Source organism: Nycticebus coucang, chromosome 9 (genome assembly GCF_027406575.1).
Source record: "Nycticebus coucang isolate mNycCou1 chromosome 9, mNycCou1.pri, whole genome shotgun sequence".
Taxonomy (NCBI): domain Eukaryota; kingdom Metazoa; phylum Chordata; class Mammalia; order Primates; family Lorisidae; genus Nycticebus; species Nycticebus coucang.
The window spans coordinates 126,175,047-126,187,529 of NC_069788.1; the positions used below are offsets into that span (position 1 = coordinate 126,175,047).

General features: G+C 33.1%; 1 protein-coding gene across 1 annotated transcript in view; it reads right to left on the minus strand.

Moving 5' to 3' along the window:
• The window catches only part of EXOC5 (exocyst complex component 5), an 83,546-nt gene that overhangs the window by 27,386 nt on the left and 43,677 nt on the right, over window positions 1-12,483 (minus strand). The window contains exons 10-13 of the mRNA XM_053601582.1: window positions 11,260-11,342; window positions 10,045-10,254; window positions 8,371-8,518; window positions 2,485-2,593 (exon numbers count right to left, since the gene is read on the minus strand). Of these exons, the coding sequence (XP_053457557.1) occupies window positions 2,485-2,593; window positions 8,371-8,518; window positions 10,045-10,254; window positions 11,260-11,342 (550 nt within the window). The remainder of the gene's footprint in view (window positions 1-2,484; window positions 2,594-8,370; window positions 8,519-10,044; window positions 10,255-11,259; window positions 11,343-12,483) is intronic.

A 12,483-nucleotide genomic window follows, 5' to 3' on the forward strand; every position in this document is an offset into this window, starting at 1 on the left:
GTTTCCAGACTAGCTAAATATTATAAATCCTACATACCACATAGATATAAATTCATGTTACTTTATTATCTTCACATCTTTGAGGTATCACACCAATATAAATTACCATACTAAGTCATTTGCAAATGGCAAACATTAAATACTTGATGTCAAGGGTCTGCTCTAATTACGCCTTAAAAAATGCTTCTCCATGCCATAAGAGTAACAGTGTGAAAAAATGGGTAAGAAAAACCAATTAAGCTAAAGTGACTGGAATTGTGACTAATTTTGGTTCAATATTAGAAACTTTACAAAATGTTATAGTCAATAATGATTTTGAGTAATCTATATACTTCCTAGATGCTCAAGTACAACAATGAATAAAACCGACAAAATTTCTACCCGTAAGACTTTACATGTTATTGTTTCTACCTAGAATGCTCTTTCTCCAAACATTCAATCTACTATTTCACTTCATGCAGCTCTCTGGTTCACATGTCTCCTTAGAGAGGCCTTCTCTAACAACCCTTTCAAAAAAAAAGCCTTTTGCCCTTGAATCTTCTAACTCCCCATTCTTATTCTCTGTCCCTCACCTACTTTTATTTTTCATTTATCTATCTTTTTCATAAGAATGTAAAATGCCACAGGTGTAGGAGTAAGCACCTAGTATGTGTTAAATGAATGAATTCTGATGAGTGTAGATAAAAATAGTAGATAAAAATTTCACTGTGGTTCTAGCACTATAAAAAGTTAATACAATGATGAGATAATGAATTACTGGGCTGGGAGAGGAAGGTGTCTTTGGCTAGAATGATCAGGAAAGCCTTTTCTAAAAAGGGACATCTTTCTCTCTCTCTCTCTCTTTTTAAAGGCTTAAATCACTTTATTACTTTTTAAAATAAAAACCCTACCCATTTAACAAATTCTTACTTTTTTGCACTCCCCTTTTCCAAACTCCAAGCATACCCGTTTGTTAACACAAACTTTCTTCAAACAATTGGATATACAATTGTTATATACAAACAATATAACTGATTGGATTTCTAATCTTTCTAAGGGAGGGCCAGTTCAATTCTAAGGAGTTGGTCAAACCAAAAAGTGACATCTTAATTGAGATCAGATGGTTGAAAAGGCAGCCATGAGAAGAGCTGAGGGGAAGGGATTTGTGGGGTGGGGAAAGATCATTGCAAATAGCCTAAGTGAGGAAAAAAAACAAAAGCCAAAGTGACTTGAACAGTGAGAGGAAATGAAATATGAGATGAGGATGAAAACCTCAGAGGGCAGACCAAAAGCCATGCTTTTCTAAAGAGGGTTGGTTTCCCTCTCAGAGTAATAGGAAGCTACTAAAGGGTCTTAAATGGGGAAATAATCAAACTGGCTGTTAAAGTCAGTAATACACGGATCACTTACAAGTAGATAAGTAAGATGGAATTTAAACTAAGATGGCATCAGTGGAGATAGAGAAAAGAAAATGAATTTGAGTTATGTTTGGAAGTATATTCAGGATTTGTCAATGAGTTGACTATCAGGGTTGATGCAAAGGAAGAATTATGGTAACTCCTGGCTTTGAATGTAACTTTAACAACTAGTAAATGGCAATGTCTTTTTTATTTAATTGGCACATATTAGTAATACCTTTTAATGACATGGGGAAGAATGAGAGGTGAAGAAGTTTAGAAGGAAGATAAAGAGTTTCATTTTGGATATTTTAAATTTGAGATACCTACTGATCAAGTGGGCAACTAGATTAATGAGACTTGAACAAAGGTCATTATTAACACTACTGATACTGTTAATAGTAAGTCCAAAAGAACAAAAGCTAAGGAAAAATATACCTTTCCAGGTTAATTATTATAATTTGTGATAGAGTCTCAGTCAGTCACCCTGGGGTTGAGTGTCATGGCTTCATAGCTCAAAGCAACCTCAAACTCTCATGCTCAAGCAATATCTTGTCTCAGCTGCCAGAGTAGCTGGGACTACAGTTGTCTGCCTGGCTAGTTTTCCTATTTTTAGTAGAGATGTGGTCTCACGTGGCTTAGGCTGATCTCAAACTCCTGAGCTCAGGCAATCCACCTGCTTTGCCCTCCCAGAGTGCTAGGATTATAGGCATGAGTCACTGTGTCTAGTAGCCCAGATTATTTTCTAATGTTTTCCTTCCTAAACCTTACTCAATTCCCCAAACAATCGTTCTCATCTTCACTTCTGTTCCTTGACAATTTATAACTTAAAGCAGTGTATTATTAATATTACATATTGTGCCTATATTGTGCCACACATTGTAGTGATTTACGTAGCTTATTACTTTAGTCTGCTGGTTGTAAATGACATAAAAGAACCATTTTGTATAGCTTTTAGTACCTAGGAATCTTTTCATGATAGAAGCATTCATTGCACTGAACTGAATTTCACACACAAAGATGATTACATATAAAACAACATTATGCATATACTTTAGCCAAGCAGGATGAAAGGAATTTAACACAAGTATAACACAAATATACTTACCAGCAAGTCCTGTTTCCAAAGCATAATCAATATGCTCAATACATAAAAATTCCACAAGAATGGTAAAAATTCTAAAGGCATTCCTTGGTAAATCAGAAGGATCAGAGAGCTTTAAAACAAACAAAAAAATCACTAAAGACTATCTTTTTAAAAATTCAGTTTTTTAACAATCAATTTTGCATAAGACGTAATATTTCAGGTACGTAATAACTCACATTTCACCCACCCCCATCACACACACACAAACACACAATGATAAAACTCCATATTTTTCAGTAATTCTTCTTAGAGTAGTTTCTTAAACCTGCATTGCAATCTACTGTGAAATCCAAATATACTTTCATAAAAGACACACACATATGTACGCACACAAACACACACATACATCATGCATATAATGTGCACACTGGGCTACTATGTAAAAAGCATTTCTCACTGCAGGTCAAAGAGGGTTGAGAGCCACTGATTAAGTAAGGACCATTCTAGTAAAACTCAGAAAAAAAATAATTATTCATTTACTGGGAAGTGGAGATTAAGAAATCAATTAACACATGTACATATGACAGACTCAAATCCCAGTTTTATCATTTCTTGACTGAGTGAAACTGAGATGTTATTTTACCCCACCAAGCCTCAATTTCTTCATTTGTAAGATGAGAATAATATTAACAGTACTTGATTCTAGCCTTGAGGTGAGAATAAAATATGACAATAAAGTAAAGATTTTTTTAAGCATAATATTTGGCACATGCTGAGCTCACAATGTTCATTTTGGTTCTGGTGCTTCTAAACCTGCTATTTAGGAAAAGAATTAATTACGCCATGAAAATGAAATCCCTTTAAAAGTTAGAAAATTACTCTTGACTTCTTCTAACTGCTTTCTATATTATTTATAAATTGACTTCTCCTTTTGTCAAATCTGTATTTGTAGCTTCCATTCATGTACCCTCTCAGGGTTAACACTTGTTATCTGATGTACAAAGTTGAGAGTTGATGAAGAATTCTATAACCAACTTTACATCCCCATTGATTATAAATACTGATTTAGCATTATTCAACTCCTTTTTGGGTCCTCTTTAGTAACTACTTTGATCTTTACCCCTCATCAGTCTCTCTACTCCAAACTTTACCCTCCTCTTTTGCTCACTGAGCTCAAGTGTCTTTAACGTTCTTCAAAAGCCATAAAGAATAAATTTAATTTCTCATCTTCCTCCTGTTTACATGCAAACATTCAGGCATAATAGAAGAAGCAGACTGAAATTGGTAGGATACAGAAAATGTAAACAACCTAATCAACTGGGCTAAACTGAAATTTGTAGAATACTCCATCGAACAACATCAGGATATACATTTTCTTCAAGATGGCACAAAGTATTTACCAAGATGGACCATATTCTGGGCTAAAAAACAATTCTCAATAAATTTATAAAAAAGGATTCATATACAAAATGTCCTCTGACCATAATGGACTCAAATTTGAAATCTATAACAAAAAGATATCTAACAAATCCCCAAATATTTGGTAACTAGATAATATACTTTGAAATTATTCTTGGGCCAAAGAAACCAAAGAGAAATTAAAAAGCATTTGAACTGAATGCTGAAAATAAAACACAACATACCAAAATTGTTAAGATGTAGCTAAAGCTGTACTTACGGGGAATTTATAAGATTTGTAAGATGCTTACATTAGAAAAGGTCTCAAATCAATGACCTCAGCTTCCACCTTAAAAAAAAACTAGGAAAAGAAAGCAAATGAAACCGAAGCAAGCAGAAGAAATAATAAGTAGAAATCAATGAAATACAAAATAGGAAAACAATGAAGAAAAATTAAAACCGATCCTGTGGGAAAATCAATAAAACTACTAAACTTTTAATCATATTGATCAGGAAAAAAAAATGACACAAATTACCAATATTAGGAATAAAAGAGGTGACATCACTACAGCATCTGCAGATATTAAAAGGATAATAAGAAAACATGAATGGGGCGGTGCCTGTGGCTCAGTGAGTAGGGCACCGGCCCCATATGCCGAGGGTGGCGGGTTCAAACCCAGCCCTGGCCAAACTGCAACAACAACAACAAAAAAAAATAGCCGGGCATTGTGGCGGGGGCCTGTAGTCCCAGCTACTCGGGAGGCTGAGGCAGGAGAATCGCCTAAGCCCAGGAGTTGGAGGTTGCTGTGAGCCGTGTGACGCCACGGCACTCTACCGAGGGCAATAAAGTGAAACTCTGTCTCTACAAAAAAAAAAAAAAAAAGAAAACATGAATGATTTTATTCTAACAAATTCAACATCTATTCACTGATATTAAATATACAAATCCTCAAAGACACGAACTACCAAAGCTGACTTAAAAAGAAGTAGATAACTGAATAGCCGTTTCTACTAAAGAAGTTGAATTGTGTTAAAAAACCCTCACACACAAAACTACAGGCCCACATGACTTCACTGGTGAATCCTACCAAATATTTAAGAAAGAAAGAATATCAATTCTACACAAACTCTTCTAGAAAAATGATGATGAGTGGTGAAAATACTTCCAAATGAGGCCAACATTATCCTGATACCAAAACCAAAGACTTAAAAATAGAGGCCAATATTCCTCTTGAACACAGATGTAAAAATTCTTAACAAAAGTTCAGCAAACAATTCAACAATATATAAATAGAACAATGGTTAATTCATGACCAATTAGCGTTTATCAAAGGAATGCAAGGCTATAACCTTTGAAAATCCATCAATATAATTTACCATATTAACAGAATAAAAGGAAAACATTTGACAAAATATAACATCTAAACCTTATAGAAACGCTTAGCAAACTAAAAGCAAAGAATTGTCTCAATCTGAAAGAGAACATCTACAAAAAACCCAGTTAGCACTGCACAGATTAGGAATAATGCAAAGTGTTTGCTCTCATCTTTTCTGTTCAACATTGTACTGGGAGTCTGACCAGTGCAATAAGACAAAAGAACAAAATAAAAGGGATCTATACTGGAAAAATAAGTAAAACTGTCTTTATGGACAGATAATATAGCAATCTACAAAGAAAATCCAGTGGAAATTACAAAAAAACCCCAAAAACTATTAGAGTGAGTTTAGTCAGATTGTAGGGTACATATAAAAATCAGTTGTATTTCCATATACTAACAACTAAACTATAAATTAAATACATATTTTTAAAATACCACTTATATTTCCCTATTAATGTCATCAAAAATGTCAATTCTCCCCAAATAGAACTACAGATCCAATGCAATTCCAGTCAAAATCTAAGGCGTCCCCCCAGCCCTGCAAAAACTGACTAGTTGTTATAAGACTTACATACAAAACAATTTATAATGAAAATTTTAGAGGATTTATACTACCTGATTCAAGACCTATTATAAAGTTACAATAATTAAGATAGCATAGAATTGGCATAAATACAATCAGCTCAATGGAACAGAATAGAGTCCAGAAACAGACCCTGAACTGATTTTTTACAAAGATTCAAAAGCAATTTAATAGAGAGTCTTTTCAATAACTGATAGTGAAACAATTGGATATCTAATCATCAAAAATGACCTTTGATCCACATATTATATGATACACATACAATATGATTATAGACCTAAATGTAAAACCTCTAACTATATATATAATCACTAAAAGAAAACACAAGAGGAAATCTTTGTTAATTGCTGGTTAGGAAAATGTTTCTAAAATATGACACCCACATCATCCATAACAGAAAAGTGTGAAATTTCCTTTACTGAAAGAAAATATTTGTAAATCATGTATTTGATTTGTAACCAGAGTACAGAATTCTCAAAAAATAAGAAAACCTGATTAAAAAATACATGGAAGATCTGAACAAATAACTCACCAAAGAGTACTTACGGGTGTCAAATAAGCACATGAAAAGATGTTCAATATCAATCATCATTTCATTAGGAAAATGAAAACTAAAACCATGAGATATCACTGCACATGCTATTAGTTTAGCAGTTTAAGAAATACTAGATGATCCAGTTGCATCATTACTAAGTCTTTGAGATTTATTCATTTTGATACACGTGACTCTAGTCATTTAAATTATTGTATAGTTTTCTACTGTATAAACAATATCAGTTTATCAATTCTTTTTGACAGACATTGAGTTTGCTTCCAATTTTTCACCATAACAAGTTATGCTCTTATGACATTACATGAATGTATGAGCTTCTCTAAAAAACCGTCAAATTACTCTTCAAACTGTACCAATTTTTACTCCCCTTAGAATTCCTACAACTCCACTTCATTACCAATTCTTCATCATCAGACTTCTTAATTTATGCCAACCTAATGAAAATGAGATGGTATAATATTTCCCTTTAAGTTTCATTTCCCTATTGGTAAGATCTAATATTGCATTGTAATATACATTTTCTTTTTTATAAATTGCTTATGTGTAGTCTTTGATTTGTCTTCTATGAATTTGTTTACATATGTAATTTACATTGATTTACTATCAATATAAATATATAGATTATATGCATCAATATAAATAAAAAGTTAAGACTGTCCTTCAACTCTGACTTCCACTGTTTAAGAACTTTGGATCTCAATTCTTCATCTGTAAAACAACCTTACAGGGTTGTTTTAATGACTAAATGAGCTGATACAGGTATGTAAAGTGCTTAGAATAATGCCTGAAACACAGTATGTATTCTAAAATTATCAGCTACTATTATTTATTTCTTACAATCTTTTGCTAGCAGTACTATTTACAAATACTTTGTCACAGGCTGTGACTTATCTGTTTACTTTGTTTAAAGTTGTGTTTACAAAAAAAGGGAGAAAAGTGTGCTTATTAAGGAGAGAAATTCTAAATTTTAATGGAGGCAAATTTTTGTTCTCTCCCTTTGATGTCTACATTCTTAAAATACTGCTCTTTCCTTGAAGCATCATCTCTTGCTGAGAAAGGTTTCACCTTCCTTTTCAAATCATTTAATCATAAAGAATTAGATCTGCTCTACTTTAATTTATAGTTATATTAAAATTTATTCCTAATTATAAAATAATTATGTTGTCTAATAAAAAGTCCTATATAGAGGGCAGCACCTGTAACTCAGAGGGTAGGGTGCCAGCCACATACACCCAGGTTGGTGGGTTCGAACCCGGGCCTGGATCAGCTAAACAACAAAGACAACTGCAACAAAAAAATAGCCAGGCATTATGGCAGGTGCCTGTAGTCTCAGCTACTTGGGAGGCTAAGGAAAGAGAATCACGTAAGCCCAAGAGTTTGAGGTTGCTGTGAGCTGTGATATCACAGCACTCTACTGAGGGTGACATGTAAGACTCTGTCTTAAAAAAAAAAAAATCCTATATAGAACAGCATATTGAGAATAAATTTTAATTATATAAAAAATTTTAATTATAAAAAATTAAATTTTAGTTATAAAAAATTTTATTACAAAAATATTTGTTCTTAACCAGAGAGATTTATATCTTAGTATAAATAAGGCAAAAAGTAAACATATACAACTATATACAGTCCCCACCATATCTATGGGTTCTGCATCCGTGGATTCAATCAAATGCAAATCAAATGTATTTGAAAAGAAAAAGGACAATTGTTTCTGTTCTGAAGATGTACAGACTGTTTTTATCTTGTCATCGTCCCTAGCTGTAACACTATTTACACAGCATATACATTGTGCTAGGTATTATAAGTCATCTAGATATGGTTTAAACAGTGTACAGGAGGATATGCATTGGTTGGACACAAACATTACACATTTTATATAAGGGACTCCAGCATCCATGAATTTTGATATCCACAGGGAGGTGCTGGTGCCAAATCCCCACAGATACCAAAGGACAACCATGTATATAGAATAAATTTACAATCACTCTTACCCTATGGCATCTTTCAAAGGCTTGTTTGGTTTCTTGTAAAAGATTAACCACCACTTCCTGGGATAGAAAAGTTTCCCCATGAGTGTCGATACTTGGCCCTAGTGGTAAGTTGGTGCGTTGTCTAATTTTCTCTTTCAAATCTTGAATACTAGTACATCATACAGACAAATGAAAAAGAAAATTTTTTTTACAGAGATTTCAACTTCAAGTATTCTCAATCTTAATATATATATATATCTCAATTACAAAAATGGATAGCCAAGAGATCTAAATTTAAATTCCAATCACTACTTTTGTAAAGCAAAGCAAGCCTTGATCTTTAAATAAAAGATTTTCATATGAATAATTAACAGATTTTGGACTTATGATCTTTAAAATCCCTTTCAGCTTTACAATTGTGACTTGACAGCCAAAAACATTGGATAGATTGGATACAAAAACACTGATAGCCAAAAACAAGGACGTGAGCTATTCCAAATAAGTTAACATGTCAAATAGTTAAATGGTTCTGTTTAAAATCAAAACCTTAAAATTTTAAAGATTTTTAAAATATATTTAATCATTTAAACATACTGCACATTTCTTCACCATCTTAAACAAGATATATTAAACATAATGTAGTGTTCTGAATGACCAATGGTTATATGAAACACTTCTCATATGGAGTATCTTCAGGTTAGACATTTTTTCTCCCAGAATACATGGCTCCAGACTACTGGAACTCATTTTTTTTTTTTTTATTTCCCATGATTGCTCTTTAGTTTTTCTCTTCCATTCCTGCTACTACCTTTCAGATGTTACTCCTAATTATAAATTCTGATTATTTAATACACAATGAACTGGAAAACAAGAAACTGGGTTTGGGTGTGTGTGTGGACTCTGGACCAGGGATGTTCAACGTACAGTCTACAGGCTGCATGCTGATTTTGTGAGGACATTTTTTGCTTGTCTATGGTGTTGGATATCACAAAAAGTATGTACAGACCTTTTTTTGTTTGTTTGCTTATCAGCTTTTGTTAGTGTTTGTGTATTTAATGTGTGGCCCAAGACAACCCTTATTCTTCCAATGTGCAGCAGAAAAAAAAAAATTGTTCTGGACCCTTGTTCTGGACTCTGATGATATGCCTCCACAGAAGCCATTCTGTCTCCTACAATCAATCAGGTTCCAGGCAGTTAAGTTCTGGTAACTGAGATGCCAACAATTCTTATACCAAGTCATTTTCTTCCAGTATGTAAATAATTGTAAGCTTTAAGGTATTCATTTAACAGCTGTATGCCAAAGTCATTGAAAATAATCATCAGTACAAGGTACCTACACTATGACCTGTTTGCTTTTTATTTTTCACATTTGCAGCAGTAACAAAAAAAAAATCATGTGCTTCCTAGTCAATAACCTAAAATAATTTACTCTTTATATTACTGGTATTGTTTCATAGTTTTCAAAATTAATTTTTTTTTATTGACAAATATCTGATTTACATTTTAATCATGTTATGTTAGGTCCTTTTAACATGTTGTTTCAAGGCAGAATTTGATCAATAATATAAACAATCTGGGTTAAATGAATTCTTGAATTAGAAAATTCTAATGACAGTCAATATTTGATAGGTTTGCCCAAATATAAGCGTTCTTAATATTTTCAGTTTTAACCATAATATTTAAAAAAATACTCACCCTCCAGTGCCAACAGATCTCTTTTGATGGTTTTTTGAATCATAATAGCGCTGTAGGATCATGGCACTTCTGCTTTTCAAATATCCAGTCTCCACCTCAATATAGTTCTCCAAATAGGAAATGAAAATGGATTTGATAAGCTTAGACAAGAAAGTCTGTTTATCAGTACCCAAATTAAACTCCATCAACTTGCTGGAAAGATTGGTGGTTCTTTTCATGAAAAAGGGGGAGAAAAAGATTAATGTGTATTTTACGTATAGTAATACTACTAAAGAATATACATTTTTTTACAATGTGATTTTGACAACTTAGGTTAAACCACCATTTCTGAAACTCTGGAAGAGTACTTAGGGTGCAAAGAGCACTACAAATAACATTATGGTTTTGAGAACTGTCATAAACTCATAGAAGAAATTGTGAGGCAATGAACTAGTCCCGGAACAGCAATAGCAGCAAATTGGTCTAACATAGTCTCTAATGCCATTCGACACCTGTCACCCGAAACAGTATTGAGAGATCTACTCTCTGTTCACCCTCTTTCTTTTTTGACTATGGGGATTATCCTCTAATTTTCTATCTCATTGTTTGATACAGTGTCACCATAATGTTGTTGTTGAGATGGACTTCCTCATTATAGTAACTTTAGAAATACCTTCTCCCAAAATGAAGACACTGAAGAATAGCAATAGAGTTGGAAAAAGTCAAAGAAAAAAAAAAAAAAAAACTCCACAGGAAACTTCTGAGATCATCTAAGAGTAACAGTGCCATTTACAAAAGCACAGACAATTCTTCCATCACCCTTTAGGCTGAAATTGTTACTTCTTAGGAATATGTCTCTTTCTTTTATAATTTCTAAAGGTTTACTGCAGATAAATGAAATTATACTAGTACTTAGAGAAGAAAATTAGGAATAGTAAACTAGCTCAAAATTGGAATCAGAAACAAAATTCTTGAATCTTTGTTTAAACAAGATAAATAAGGTCTTATGTTTCATTAAAGTACATTAAGATAAAGAATAACATCTAATTCCTCAGGTTAATGTGCTAAGAATGCTATTCTTGTATAATACTAGTTTATATAGCCAAGCATTCCATGCTAAAAGGTATATGACTATCTGACAAACTGTTACTCAAAAATACCTAAATACGTCCCCATTTTCTACTAAAAAAATTAAAAAATCTGAGATCTATTATTTTCTAATAATTAAAAATATACCTTGTATATAGATCATAGAGATTTTTGAGATACTGCTCTGCATCGGACTTCCTACATTCTTCTAACTGGTCTTTCACAAAACTCTAAAAAAAAAAAGTCAACATTCTGTTAATATTAAATTCTGTGAATTTCTCAAGATATTTTTTCCTTTAAAAAGCACTCCAGTTTTGAACTTTTCTGATTTAAAACCCAATCAAAAGATAATGCATAGAGAGCAGACCAATTATAAAAAATAAAAAAATAGGTTTTTAAATTTTAACACTTCTCATATTCACCTGTAAAAGATCTATGTCAGTTCTTAGAAATAAGTATTAAAAATTTAGAAACACTAGGCTCAACGCCTGTAACTCAAGCGGCTAAGGCACCAGCCACATACAGCAGAGCTGTAGAATCCAGCCCGAACCTGCCAAACAACAATGACAACTACAACCAAAAAATAGCCAAGCGTTGTGGCAGGCGCCTGTAGTCCCAGCTACTTGGAAGGCTGAGGCTAGAGAATTGCTTAAGCCCAGGAGTTGGAGGTTGCTGTCAGCTGTGATGCCATGGCACTCTACCCAGGGCAACAGCTTGAGGCTCTTTCTCAAAAAAAAAAGAAAAAAAATTTAGAAACACTAAAATTGGCCTATTTTGCTTCATGAGATACATCAAATCAAATATAAGAAAACAAAACTTAGGCTACAACAGAGACAATTTCTTAGAGCAGTATTTCCCAGGGAACTTGGGAAAATACTTCCCTTTTAAGTCTAGGGAACACTAGCGTTCCTTGAAAAATCAATAGTCATTATTCCATCATAGGATTTCATGGGCAGTAAATATGGTAAATGCTGTGTAGCACAACCTCACCTCTAGAGAATCACAATATATACAACAATCTTTAAAGACTTCAAAAGTCCCAAACTGTCTTTAAAAAGCACTTACTGAATGTTATTTAATCCAGTGATAAACAGTTTAGGAAATGTCTGACAATACGCTGGCATGGGAGTCACGGCTGTAAACTAAATTTCTGTGTTTCCTTTTCACATTAGTACTACCCTGTTTCCCCGAAAATAAGACATCCTCCGAAAATAAGACCTACTTACAAAAAAAAGATAAGACGTCCCCTGAAAATAAGACCTAGCACATCTTTGGGAGCACATCTTAAAATAAGACACTGTCTTATTTTCAGGGAAACAGGGTATATTATAAAAAAAATTTGTACAAGATTGCACTAGCAATTCTTGTTCA